Source organism: Cibotium barometz, chromosome 5, assembly GCF_041138505.1.
Source record: "Cibotium barometz isolate CiBa-2024 chromosome 5, ASM4113850v1, whole genome shotgun sequence".
Classification (NCBI taxonomy): Eukaryota; Viridiplantae; Streptophyta; class Polypodiopsida; order Cyatheales; family Cibotiaceae; genus Cibotium; species Cibotium barometz.
This window is the reverse complement of record NC_141050.1, coordinates 48384869-48399078: the sequence shown is the minus strand read 5'-3', so window position 1 is coordinate 48399078 and position 14210 is coordinate 48384869. Positions and strand designations below refer to the sequence as shown.

The window sequence follows — 14210 nt, the reverse complement described above, 5'->3', positions numbered from 1 at the left end:
TGTTGGAGGCAGGGCCTATGTCAAGAAACTGAAGGTTTCAAAGTTTTGAAGTCCGTTCTCAAACTTGAGGGGATCATCATTTTGAGAGACTTGTGATGCTAGTGGTGATTCATTAATATGTGTTGTAATAGCAGGACAAACAAGTTGCTGATGACAGTAGGTAATGTTTTGGCGCAAAAGATTTGCTATGACTAGAAGTTCCTTGTGATGGTTTCAACAGTTCCAATATAGCTACCTGTTATGGGAATATATTTTAAGCCCTCTTAAAAATATTATTCTACCCTCTTAGATAATTCAGGGACGCTTGGATTATCTTTGTGTCATGCCAAATTATGGTTAATATCATGGGTGATGCCATTATAAATATTAATACGTTTGGTGTCACCCATATCATTTATATTTATGGTCTCACAATTCTCTATAAATGGCCTCAAAGGGCTCATTCAATGATGAGTAGAGGGATGAACAGAAAGGAGGAGAGGGAGGGGTGGGGGAACTCACTTACTAAGTGTATATTTGTAGTGTATATTTAGAACTTTGTAGTGTATATTTAGAACTTTATTTGTAGGTTGTATTAATTAAATGCCACGCCAGTGGCATTTAATTAATACACCTACAAATAAAGTTCTAAATATACACTACAAATAAAAAAGGGGGTGTGAACACAAATCATCGCAGCTTGGCAAATGATGAAGATCACGGGCGTTAATAAATTAATGCCTAACCTTAGCGTATCCTAAGGTTAGGCAAACGGCTCTCCAACAACCAGAGACCAGGACGGGGGAGACGACCAACAGCTCTTGAGACCAAGATCGGTGAGCAAGACAGATGACAACATCCGTGGGCATATTAAATTAATGCCTAACCTTAGTGTATCCTAAGGTTAGGCAAACGGCTGTGCAACAGCCCAAAGACGAGAACGGGGGAGACGACCACACGCAACAGCCAGAGACGAGGACTGGTGAGAGAGAAAGACGACCACCACCACACAAAGAGAGAGAGAGAGATAGACGACCACCACCACACAAAGAGAGAGAGAGAGAGAGATTTAACGACCACCAGAAAGAGAGAGAGAGAGTGAGAGGTCACACCCCCCAGAAAGATAGAGAGAGAGAGAGTGAGAGGTCACACCCACCCCCCACCTGCCAGTCCACCTCCCAATCCACTCCCACCTCCTCGCCCAAGCCACGTGTCTCCCCTCTCCCAGCATGTTAGTGCTTCAAGAAAAGACACAAAAGGGGCTGGTCTGCCCTACATGACCAAGACAAGCCTGGCCTACACGTGACTACGAGAGAGAGACCCAGCCTTGTGCTGCATAGAGAGGGAAGGAGAAACCGAGAGAGGTGATCTGATTGCCTTCAAAACAGCAAGAGAGGCGGTGGAAAAGTCTCGAATGCTGGATACTCTTTAAGGCGATGGAATACTTTTTCTTTTTATAATAAAGTTGGCAACCTCACATTCCCTAAGGTTTTCAACCAACTTGCCGTTTCCTAAGGCTCCACACGATTGAAAACCTCCCCCTCACTAATTAATTAATACAAAAACAAAATTGGGCACCCATATTTACACTCATCTGGGTTTGCTTCTATCTCATGTTTCTTCATTTACAATCCTCCGTGCTACTCACATCATGGAGATGCTAACATATAGCAGAATAAGACGTTATCGTCATGAGAGTGCTAGCTGCAGTGCTGCATGGGTTCATGCTAAGGTAGTTACAGGCACGACAGGGCTGGGGGAATAGTTGTTTCTTTTTCACACTAATATGATTTTTTAGGCACAACTATGGTTGGCAAACACTAACAAGTGGCTTTAATAACTATGGTTAGCATGACAGGGCTGGGGGAATAGTTGTTTCTTTTTCACGCTAATATGATTTTTTAGGCACAACTATGGTGGGCAAACACTAACAAGTGGCTTTAATAAAGATTCTCTTTAATTAATGAATTAGATTTTTCACACATTTGAAAGGGGAAAAAAGCTACCAACCTCATAAGGTTGGATGTGAGGCAAAGACATCCAGCCAAGCATTGGCCAAAGAGTATGATCATCTACTTGAGGCACAAACCTCCTGCCGCCAAAGATTGGCTAGAGAGTATGATCACATGCCACTCATTTGCTAAAATATAACTACATTTTTGGTTTATGTGTGAACAAAGGCCATAAGCCTCTAGGCCATCCAATAGCTAGCTTCCAATAACATTGAAATGTAAGAATATTGAGAGCTTATGATCCAAATCTTTTTTGGGTCACAAGCTTGTGGATAAGTGGTTGAGCTAATGTGTGGTAATTTGAAATGCTTCTTTTATTGTGTAGTCAAGGTTTTGTAAGAGAACATTGTGTGCTTTTTTAACACTACTTAAAATATCTAAAGGTAAATATAAGTTGGGTAGTTTAGATCTCATGGCATTCATTATACATTCATGTCCAACTAATTTTTTATGAATTTTCTTGGCCTAGTGGAGCTATTGTTGCTTAATACTAGTTTACACATTTTGTGCCATTGTGTAAAAGAGATATTGTTTGTTGGTTTTCTATCCAAATAACTATTACTCTAGGAATTTGACAAGTCAGCCCACTAGTAAATAATTTTTTTTTTCAAGCATTCATCATTACATACTAAATGAAACCCTAGAAAAACAGTCTTATTCTTGAAAATGTCAAAGAATATATTAATGAAAATGTAAGACATTTTTGGTGCCATATCTAACCCACCCCTTCTAGCAAACCAAAATTTAAAAAGACACCCGCCATCTCCGACAGCACACACGCCATCTTCGACAGCACACTCACTTCCCCTTCCGCGGTAAGCTCATCTCTTTGTTTCTGCTTTCTGTCGATTCCTTCTCCTGTGTTTATGGTTAGGGATTTCTTTTTTCGATAGTTATTTCTTTCAATGCCAGGTTCTAGGGTTAGGTTTTCTGCGCTCTGCAGTTAATTTAGGCGCTTTTAAGGTTTTGGCGGGATGGAGGAGGAGCACGAGGTGTATGGGGGAGATATTCCGGAGGCGGATCGGGAAGAAACAGACCTGGATGGAGTCCCGGATAAGGGCAGTACCGACGATGTTGCCGCTAATGTACGCACGCACACACACACACACACACTCTCTCTCTCTCTCTCTCTCTCTCTCTCTCCCATCTGATGCTGTCTGCAGACTGCAGTAGGTTTGTTTGCAAGATTAATGACAGATTAATGTTGAAACCCTAATCGGTGATCCTTCTTTAAAAACGTTTGTTTACTAGCCGAATCCTGATTACGCTTCGTATGAGTAGCACTCATTCTTCTTCAGCGCTTTTAATTTTATCTAAGGATCACGCGTTTGCTAGAGTTTTCGGTTGACCATCAGCAGGCTTTTGATCAGCCAATAAACCTTTCTTTAAAGATTGTTTAGCTCCCAGCAAACACTTAACGGGTGTGCAAGTGACATCTCCTCTGCTTGTTCTCCTTGAAGCAATCTTTATCCAACCCTGGGGCTTCATGGGTTCCTCGGTCCTTGAACTTGGTCAAAATTTTTTGCTTCTTGTGGATGATGTTGTGTTTGAATTGGTGTAGGATGAGATTCTAGCAGGTGGTGGAGAGGATTAAGAACCAGCCGACTTGCTCACGAAAGGGGTGTAAATACCCAAGTTAGAAATCAGTCTTTTCATCTTATTATTCACAAAGGGTTGCCGTGTTCCAATGGCCAGGACAGCCAAGGGAAAGTGCCCAGTGCTCAACAAAAGTGAAGAAGTGTAGCTCAAGAACTAGTCTTTATTTCAAATTTACATCATTCTAATAAAGCAAATACACCATTCATGGTGGGGGCCCTACAGAGGGTATTCGGGAGCCCATACTTTGTTCTCTTCTCTCTCTCTCTCTCTCTCTCTATTTCTACACATATCTCTCTGTATTGTGCGTTATCTTCGTCATGAATGATTGCTAAATTCTGAGCATTGAAGTTATCGATTCTTCTACCGAGCTTCTGTATGTAACACTATGAGACCAAAATGTTACATCATGTCCATGGAATACATCATCATGGTACTGAAGATAAAGGCATGAGCCCTTGCATCTTTGTCAGCCCAGGCTTCCCAAGTTTTGTGTGCAGAAAGCAAAGTATGATGATCCCTGTTCCTCGTTGGTTTTGTCCCAAAGTTTGGAAAAATCGCTTGGATGGTTTAGCCTTGTATAGGAGGTGTGTATTTATAAGAGTGAGTGTGCTTTTTTGTTTTTTTTAAAAAACAAAACAACTCACTAAATACCTGTTTTTGAACAAAAAGCTTGGTGCCCACTCTACATGCTAAAAAAAGACATGTGCAGCTTAAAAAAGCTAGCGCTTTCTTTTTTAACAAAGAAAAGTAACTAAGGTCCCAAATTAGGCATTATCCTAAATCAGACACACACATGGCACTTTTTCTTTGGCAATAATCTGGGCAGCCCTTTAGAAAAGCTCATGCCCATGTTTGCTATGCTTTTTCTAAAACAAGCCTGGCTTCTATGTCCACAAATGCCTACAATAGACAACGAGTGTGGATGACGAGGGTGGTGCACAAATGGCGGGAAGCTGCCCCAACATCGGAGAAGGTGACGGTGCAGATGTCACTGCACCTTCCACTGGAGTGCTATGTGACACACTGGCTCTACATCAGTGCAACATTTATCAATAGTATTTTACCTTTTTAGGAATATTTGTCGTATGCCGTGGCCCCATTGTGAGCCCCAAATCGGGACATGTAAGGCACGAGCTACGTAGGTGAGTCTCCACAGCCATAGAGAGTCTGCATGTGAGTCTTCTTACCCACTTGGAGAGTTCATTAGTAAGGGCATGTAGAATGTCAAATCCCTAGTATAGGTCTTCCAGTAGTTGCATGTAGATGCATTGATAGGTCTATGGGCTAGCCAAAGGCCAGTCCATAGCTTGGCTAGCCCATAAGGGCAATACTTTGGCCATAGAGGACATAGGCAGCCAGTCGGCTGTCACTAGCCTGGACATTTCCCAGTATGAAAGGGGTCTGGTGGACTCCAGGATGTCTAAATATTTGGAAAGTACAAGCTTTGGGAATGGGGGATTATTCTAGAATACAAAGGACCACACTCCTAAAATTTAGGAGAGTTGCTATTTTTGGCTCGACTTCGATGGAAATTCTGTTTGCGTCATTACATCTGGAATTGAGCAGATACCAAGAGTTGGCAAAGTGCCTATGACAGAATGTCTACCAATTGGGATATTTTTAGAGATAAAGTTTATGGAAGGACCATCTCTTAGATTGGGACATGTGGCAAGAAAGTGGACCAAAGTGAGACAAGTGGCCTCACACTTTAGAAAGTGGATCAAAGTGAGACAAGTGGCCTCACACTTGTCACTTCAGCTATTGTGTGGCTCTCTACTTGTCATTGTAGTCTTCTCTTGCCATTTTAGCTCATGGGAGGCCCAAATCTATAAATTGGAGCCCTCTATCTTCATTAATAGAGGCTCTCTTGCTGCACACTAGCCTCTACCATTGTTACAGGCTGCCCTAATGATGGCTACTCTCTTTCTCTCACTCTTGAAAGCTGCCCATGAAGAATACCAGCTGTTGGGGACTGTTTTGGAGGCTTCTATCGCGAAGAAATACTGAAGGCAAGGGTATTTAATCATTTATTATGATTTTTAGCCATTGTACTTGTATCAGTCTTTGTACTTGTTGTACCAGCCATTGTACTGGCTGTACCAGTCCTTGTACTTGTACTTGTACCATCCATTGTATCGGTTATACCCGCTTCTGTACTTGCTGTGCCAGCCATTGTACCTACTGTACAAGTCACTGTATATGTTGTACCAACATTTGTACTTGCTATACCAGCCATCGTACCGACTGTACCAACCATTGTACTTGCTGTACCAACCACTGTATCGGCTGTACTAGCCATTGTACCTGTTGTACCGATTGAATGGAGAGTTGTACTTGTTGTACCAGCTCTATTGCATGAAGACCCGTGGTTTTTGGGGAAGAATCAGTACCCACACGGAGGTATATGGATTATGTTGTTGGCTCGGCATTTCTACAGCCTATGTTCCGGCTTGGTAGCCTCGTGTTGGGCTGTGTTATGGCATTTGTATATGGATAATCCGGCATTTCCCGTGGGGAGAGTATTATTCTCCTTGGGAAATAAAATACTCCAAGGGGGGGGTCGGCCCATTCCGGCCTCTATGCGGTGTCACACGAGCAAGCTTCATTTTCAGCATTTGTGGATGTTTTTGTCTAGCTTTTATGTTTAAATGTTTTAATATGCATTGATGGGATCAACAAGTGTGTCAAAGGCCCTAGTCCCCCGGGTGTTGGGGTAAAGGCATTATGCCCACCCTTATAGTGTGTACAAGCCCATAAGTTATAGTATATAGTACACTTAGTACTTTTAATGTACTAAGTGCACTATGTGTACTAGTGCAATATACATGTGTGATAGGGGAGTCACACACTCATCTTGGTGAGTTGACTTATCCCCACATATGTCTCTCTCTCTCTCCCTTGCTTCTCTGTGTATGTCTCCCACACATGAACTCTAACCTAACCCTAATTAACTCTCCCATTCAACTGGTATCGGAGCTAGCAGCAAGTGCCACTGATTTCATCTCTGTAGCCTTCGCTTCATACACCTCCAGTGCAGGGCAGCAAAATTGACGGCTCTATATGCTGTATTTGTAGGCTCCCATTACAAGCGAAGCAAGTGACTGGCTTGGGTGTTGCAGGCAGGTGAGCGGAAAGAGAAGGTGGCGGTCAGCCATTTCTCCGTTTAACCAGTCGCATCAGGCGGGTGTGTACACGCAGGCGGAGCAGGCTTCCTGCAGTACGAATAGCTTCGGTGAGAGCCTTAGCGTGAAACGAACACGTGATCTTGAGCGGAGGCGACACCAACAAAACTCCTTGTCGCGTGTAGCGCCGGCTACAGACGAAGGCGGCGACAACTTTGAAGTCGGCGGTAAGGAGTTTCGATGGTGTGCGATTGACAAGGCAGCCCGTCGGCTCTTCACGATTGCCCCAGCCCTCCGTCATCCATACAACAGCAAACGCATCAGCTTGATTGGAGCAGCCATCAAATCTGCAGCAAGGATCACCTCCAAGAACCTGCACAGCAACTCCTTCAATTGCCCATTTCTGCAAAAGCAGCAGCAGCATCATCAACCCCTTTTTTTGCAACAAAAAATCATAAATTACAAGGTATTCTGCTTCAATTTTTCTTTGGGATTTGCAATTGAGCAAGTACAATCATCAATTGAGCAGGTATAGGTGTCGAATTGCTCAATTTTGAGTAAAATTGGCAAAATTGGGTGACATTGGTCACAATCAGGATCAATTTGCAGGAAATTGCATGTCAAAATTTGGGGCTTTTGATGTAATTGTGCAATTAAGCACTCATACATGCTGTATGATGTGAGAAATCGCACATTCGGGCAAAATTGCAGCAAATTGCAGTGCAAATCAAGGGGCTTTTGTGCCGATTTGGTTGATTTGCATGCAGGCACTCGCAATTGATGCTTTGGGCAATGTGTTGATGCCTGTCAAGCACTCAATGTGCCTGTAAATCAAGGGGCTTTCATGTATTGGATGTATATGTGGCCAGGAGGAAGCATCGTGAAGACTCTGGATGCCTTCATGTGCGTCAATGTACCATGTATGATCAGCAATTGATCTTAAATCAAGGGGCTTTTCAAGATTTTATACTTGTTAAGCTTGGCAAAGCAGCAGGCAAGACATTTATGCCTTGAATCCTCAGAAATCAGCTTGCAGTCAAGGGGCTTTTGTCCAATTTCTGTTCGAGACTGTTGTATGCAGTGTTCGGGACTGTAAAAGTCTGATTTTCACTCATTTGGACAGCCAAGAGAGCATTTATTGCTATTGTACCTGCTGGTACAGATTTGGTACAGCTTTGTACAAGTTTTGGCATGGCTGCACATTGATTTGAGTGAGCAAAAGGTTCAATTTCAGCTGCTGTACTTGTCGGTACAGGTTTGGTACATCACAGGTGAGCACTTAGTACTGCTGTACAGTACTTTGGAAGGGCAACAGAGCACATTTAAGGTGCTGTCCTAAATCTGCAGCAACCAGATTTTGGTGATTTCATCACATATAGTGGGAGAAAAGTTGCATTCTTGCTTCCGCAGTGGGAGATAAAGCTTGGGAGAACAACTGTGAGCACTTTGTGTGCTTTTTGGTGCAGTGTTTGCACATTTTGTAGAGAGTCAGGCATTGACAGGTTGCATATTGCTATGGCAACCACAGGTGAGAGCTCTTCATTGCTTCACATCAAGAAGCTTGAAGGCTCACATAACTATGATATTTGGCAAACCCAGTGCTATAATGTGTTGCTCCAGAAGAAGCAGCACAAGCCTATCAAAAGGAAAAGGGGAAAAAGCCAAGAACGGGGAAGGAGCAAGTCTCGCTCCAAAAAGGATTTGGAATGCCATTATTGTGGCAAGAAGGGACACATCAAAAAGCAATGCTACAAATGGAAAAATGATCAAAAGGAACAGGGAAAAGGCAAAGACAAAGACAAAGATGAAGCCAAAGATGTAAAGCCAAAGGGCAAAAGTGGAGTCAAGATTGAAGAAATCAATGTGTCACATGCAGGTGACAGTGAGGATGAGGTCCTATTTACGTCTTCACTTGATGCCCATTCACTTCTTACAGGTGGTCATGGTATGCACTCATGGATCATTGATTCAGGTGCCTCCTTTCATGTCACAGGTTGCAGAGACTTGTTTGTCAGGTATACTACTGGCAATGAAGGAGTAGTTTATTTGGGTGATAACCATGCAGGCAAGATTCTTGGCAGAGGTGATGTGAGGCTTGTGTTTTCAGATGGCTCACAACTTATGCTCCATGATGTCAGGCATGTGCTTGAGATCAAGAAGAACCTGCTTTCTACTGGACAGCTTGATGATGCTGATTATGTTACCACATTTGGTCGTGGAAAGTGGAAGATTAGTAAGGGCTCACTGGTTGTTGCCAGAGGCTCTAAGGTGGACACTCTTTACTTCATGCATGCAGGTGTTTGTCACCATGCTAATGTAAATGCAACCGAGCTGCCGGAAATCTCTATGTGGCATAGCCGGTTGGGACACATGAGTGTCAAAGGAATGGAGCAATTGTCTCGTTTGGGTTACTTGCCTTCTCTAAAGTTTTCAAGTTTTCAGTTTTGTGAGCATTGTATATATGGCAGGCAACTCCAGTGCCCCCACAAGAAAGCTCTTGGAAAGAAAGATGCTCAGTTAGAGCTTGTGCATACAGATGTATGTGAGATGCCTCAGCTTTCTTTGGGAGGGGCAAAATATTTTGTGTCTTTTATAGATGATGTCACACGCAAGGTGTGGGTTTATCCTCTTCGTTTGAAGAGTGATACATTCTCAGTGTTTGAGAAGTTTGTTGCTCTTGTTGAGAATCAAACTGGCAAAACACTGAAGGCTTTGCGTTTCGACAATGGTGGAGAGTATATGTCCAAAGAGTTTCAGGATTTTTGTGATGCTAAAGGCATCAAGAGGGAGCTCTCTACTCCTTATGATCCTCCACAAAACGGGACAGCAGAGAGGATGAACAGGACCATTCAGGAGAAGGTCCGTTCTATGTTGTCACATGCTGCATTACCTCATGGTTTTTGGGCTGAAGCTGTTATGACAGCCGTTCACCTTATAAACAGGTCACCTAACACGAGGCTTGGTGGGAAAGTGCCAGAAGAAGTATGGACAGGGAAGCCTCCGTCATACAAGCACTTCAGAGTGTTTGGTTGCATTGCGTACGTGCACATACGCAGGGAAATGCGCACCAAACTTGATCCTAAGTCTCACAAATGCATATTCCTAGGATATGGTGACAGAGGTGAAATGGAGTATAGACTTTGGGATCCCGTGAATAGAAACCAGGTTTTGAGGATACAGGTCACCCAGAGTATGTGTGTAAGCTTCGTAAGGCCTTGTATGGGCTGAAGCAAGCTCCACAAACATGGCATGACAAGATTGCTGAGTATCTTGTCACTATTGGTTTTCATAAGACAGATGCAGATTACTCTTTGTATGTGTGCAAGAGTGATAAGGGTATTGTGATCATCACCATTCATGTAGATGATCTTATTGTTGGGGGTGATAACTTGGATGAGATTGAGCATGTGAAAAGTCTTCTTAAACGAAAGTTTGAGATGAAAGATTTTGGAGATCTGCGCTACTTTTTGGAAATTGAGGTCATTCGCACACGTGAGGGTATTTGATTGTCACAGAGAGTATGCGTTGGACGTGTTGTCTAAGTGTGGGATGGTTGATTGTAAGCCAATCTCGGTGCCATTAGATCAAAATGGTAAGCTTAGTATGCAGGTTATGTGTTGAAGGATCCCACTATGTACAAGAAGATTGCGGGGAGTTTGATCTATGTCACAATCGGTAAGCCAGATTTGAGCTACACTGTTGGCTTAGAGAGTCAGTTTATTCAGGTTCCGTGCAAACCACATCTTGACATTGTGCGACGCATACTTCGGTATTTGAGGGCCACTGTTGATTATGCATTGTTTTATGCTGTAGGTGTACCATCGGAGCTATATGGGTACACAGATGCAGATTGGGCAAGTAGCATCTCAGACAGGAGATCTACCAGTGGATTTATATTTTCATTGGGGAGTGTTGTTGTGACATGGAGTAGCAAGAAGCAGCCCATAGTTGCCTTATCGAGCATAGAGGCAGAGTACAGAGGAGTTGCGGTGGCAGAGTGTGAGGTAGCTTTGTTACGCAAGCTACTTGCTGATTTGGGGTTGCATGTGGAGAGAAAGGTTGTCATATATTGTGACAATCTTAGTAGTATTCAGTTGGCGAGGAACCCAGTTTTCCATGCGCGGACGAAACACATTGAGGTACATTACCACTTCATCAGGGAGAGAGTCTTGGTAGGCAACATTGACTTGGCCTACGTCAGCACACAGGATAAGGTTGTTGACATCTTCAACACGAAGGCCTTAGGAGCTGAGAAGCTCTACAGATTTCAAGATATGCTTGGAGTTCATGAGCTGGAGTTGAGCTTGAGGGGGAGTGTTGAGATATCAAGCTCAACATGAGCTGACACTCACAAGGCGCTTGCATGACCGTTCGACATTTATATCACTGGCGGGTTTGGTAGTTGGCACCGACATATCTTCCCTAGAGATTTGACAGCTGGACTACATTGATTAGTCCACATCTACCCACTCCTCTTAGTGTGTTCACATTATGGACCACTTGTATATACTCTATTATGTGTGTTAGTCACTTTATCTTCTTTGTAGACCTCTTTTGTTGTGTGAAGAAAAAGAATATTTTTCAGCCTCTCACCTTGTGTGTTCTCTTCTAGGGTTTGTGTGAGTGTGTGCTTGCAAGAGCTCAAGCTCTCTTCTCCCCTGCATCTTTTCACTTAGGTGGTCCTCCAGACCATGTTCCAGTCTCGCAAGGATTGAAGCGCCTCCTTCCTTGGCTGAATTCTGGATGCTGCGTTTTGATGATGAATGCCCAAGATGTTCAAGCGATGATATTCCCACAGTTGACGACTGAATCGCTTATGATTTGATGATGAGATGAGATCATATGGAATGAAGCGGTGCTATTTATATGAACAAGGTTGCTGGTTGGTCAGCTATAAAGCTGGCCGACTTTAGTAATAAATGCTACACGACTTGCTTATGCTGAAAATAATGTGTGTAAAATGCTAGAAAATATGGAATAAAGCTGAATGATATTCTAATGCTTCTGCAATGATGTATATGCATATGGAATGAATGCTATGCAAATGTAGAATGCTTTCTAATGCAAACCTTAAGGTTTCTACTGACTCTATATGCATGAATGATTCTCCAAGTGGGTTAAGGGACTTGATTGGCTGACTCACACTCTAGGACTGAGGAATGACCGACATAGCTTGTGCCTGGCATATCTTGGACTGTCACCATTTGGTCTCTTCACCCGTCTTGACTAGTGTTTCACACACTAGGTGGAACCAAGGTGTGAACGAGGATTTTTTCACATAAGAAAATGGGAGCATGAACCAGCAAAGTTTTGGCCTGACACATGGCTATGCAGCATGAGCACTATGGGATTTTCATCATTAAAATGATAAGTCAGTGTTTTCACATATTTTTTACAAAGGGCTGGACATATTATTACTTTTGGACAGGTCTATGTGGACAAAAAAGGGCGCCTAGCTCTAGCTTGGGGAGCAAGTTTGGGAAAAAAGCTTAAAAGTAGTTATTTTTGGTAGCTAAGGCCACTTTTGGCAAAAGGGGGAAAAGCAAGGGGCTAAAAAGAGCTGGCCGACTCCAACAAAAGGAAGGATGGGCTAGGAAGAAGGGGTAGTAGTTGGGAACACTCTCTTGTGCTGGCCGTACAACAGATTTGGGGCTGTTTCAGCTGACCGACTTGTTCTATGCCTTCTATAGGGCTGGCCGACTTGCTCCATACCCTCTACTGGGCTGGTTGACTTCTTCCAAACCTCCCACAGAGCTGCTTGACTTTCTCCAAGACAGCCACATGGCTGGTCGCTTTCTCCCAGAACCTGACAGAGCTGATTGACTCCTTTCTGGGACTATTTTGGGAGGAATGTGGGACAGTTTTGAGAGCTCTTCTGGGGATGGTTTATGGACTGTTTTGGGGCTGATCTGAGAGCCCGCGAGCTCCGCTGGGGCTGATTTATGGCTCTGTTATGGGGCTGATTGGGCACGGAATTTAGGGCTCCGTACCAAGTTTTTTTTATGGACAGTTTATGGGCTGATTATGGGATTGTTTTGAGACAGTCTATCGGATGGCTTTTTGGAGCTATGTTTCTATCTTGGCTGAGATCTGGGCATGTGCTGATGCTTTGTGGAAAATCCGGTACCGTATGCACCCGCACCTTGGTGTATTGTAAAAGCTTCCATCTCAATAAAGAAGTTCCTACGGGGGTCGGCCGTTCTGCCTCAGTGCGGTGTATTTATATTGTATTGTTCATGGTTCTTCCACTGTGTTTCCATGCTCTGTTTGGTATTTGAAGTGTTGGTCTATTATATTGTTGTTCCGCGTTCCCCATCTTGTGACATGGACCGAGGATTACAATGGGGCCACGACATAACACAATAGCATATCCTAAAGGGTCCTATTGCTGTACAATGAAGCACCGATGATGAGCCATCTTGTCACCATGCACTACAGTGCATAGTGCATGTGACAAAGGTGCATGTCCTGAAATCCTCTAAGGGGGTCCTTGTTGTCTCCAGCCTGCCATGAAGCCCAATAGAGAAGGTGAGTAAGGTGGAGCTCTCATCCGCGCCATGAACTGCCAAGGGTATATCATGAATGGTGAACACTCCTAGTCGTTGCGGGGGAGTAGTTGGGGCTAGCCACTCCAGAGGGATGGAGGAGTCGATGTCAAGGCTAAGTCTGTCTCTGCCCCGAATCCCAATAAGGCTCCTCTACTAGGCCTATGGGGGCAACTGTCTGAATGTAAGCCAATCTCCAAGTGACCTAGCAGGGTCTGTGCTCAAAGCTCCCCACGATATGTGTAGATGAGCTGTGAGCATGTGACCACTAGGCAGATGGACCATGGGGTTCTAGTCTTCCATATCAGAGGTTGTCGAAGATGCTCCTCGGAGGCTACTGGAGTTGATTAATAAAGGGCCAGTATGAGATGATCCCAAGAACGCAAGAGATTGGTTGTAAATCTGTTCTCAAATGCTGGGCTAAAGTCACTTGTCCACATCTCTGTGAAAATCCATCTCGTGCTAAGGCCAAGGGTCGGGGTGCTGGCGGAGATCCTAGCCAGGAGGAAGTCCTTCCAAGGCTCACCACTTGGAAGAAAATCTCGAACAATCAACTTGTCCAATAGAGCACGACTCTCCATGGAGGGGTCGATGATGCCTTAGCCCCCTCTGCATCGTAGTTGAATGATTACTCTCCGAGTCACCTTGGCTTGTGTAGGTCTCCCGTCTCGTTGCTAGCCTACAGAGGTTCTGGATCAAACGCTGAACCTGACCAATAAAGGCCGCAAAGAAAGACCAATATAGGCTTGAGAGAAAGACCAGCAAGAGGTGATGTACCACATGGTGGCGAGAAGAACCTGGTTCGCCACCACAACTTGGCCAGCTAAGGGAAGCCTGGCAAAACTCTAGTGTAGCAGCTTCTTCTGAATGCTCAAAAGAAGAGGGGCTAACTGTTGCTTAGGGGAGATGTCAATGCCTAGGCGGCATCCAACAAGTCGAATTAGAGTGCCCCT

At 44.0% G+C, this 14210-nt stretch overlaps 1 protein-coding gene across 5 annotated transcripts in view; it reads left to right on the top strand.

Moving 5' to 3' along the window:
• The first annotated feature begins 2678 nt into the window (after positions 1-2678).
• Positions 2679-14210, top strand: part of LOC147638575 (polyadenylate-binding protein 2-like) — a 29206-nt gene continuing 17674 nt past the window's right edge. For 2 of the 5 annotated variants that reach the window (XM_086798494.1, XM_086798491.1), the window contains exons 1-2: positions 2679-2806; positions 2955-3076. In XM_086798494.1, the coding sequence (XP_086654620.1) occupies positions 2966-3076 (111 nt within the window). In that variant the 5' untranslated portion in view covers positions 2679-2806; positions 2955-2965. Of the gene's footprint in view, positions 2807-2903; positions 3077-14210 lie in introns of all 5 variants that reach the window. The other 3 variants (XM_086798492.1, XM_086798495.1, XM_086798493.1) reach the window with 3 other exon arrangements.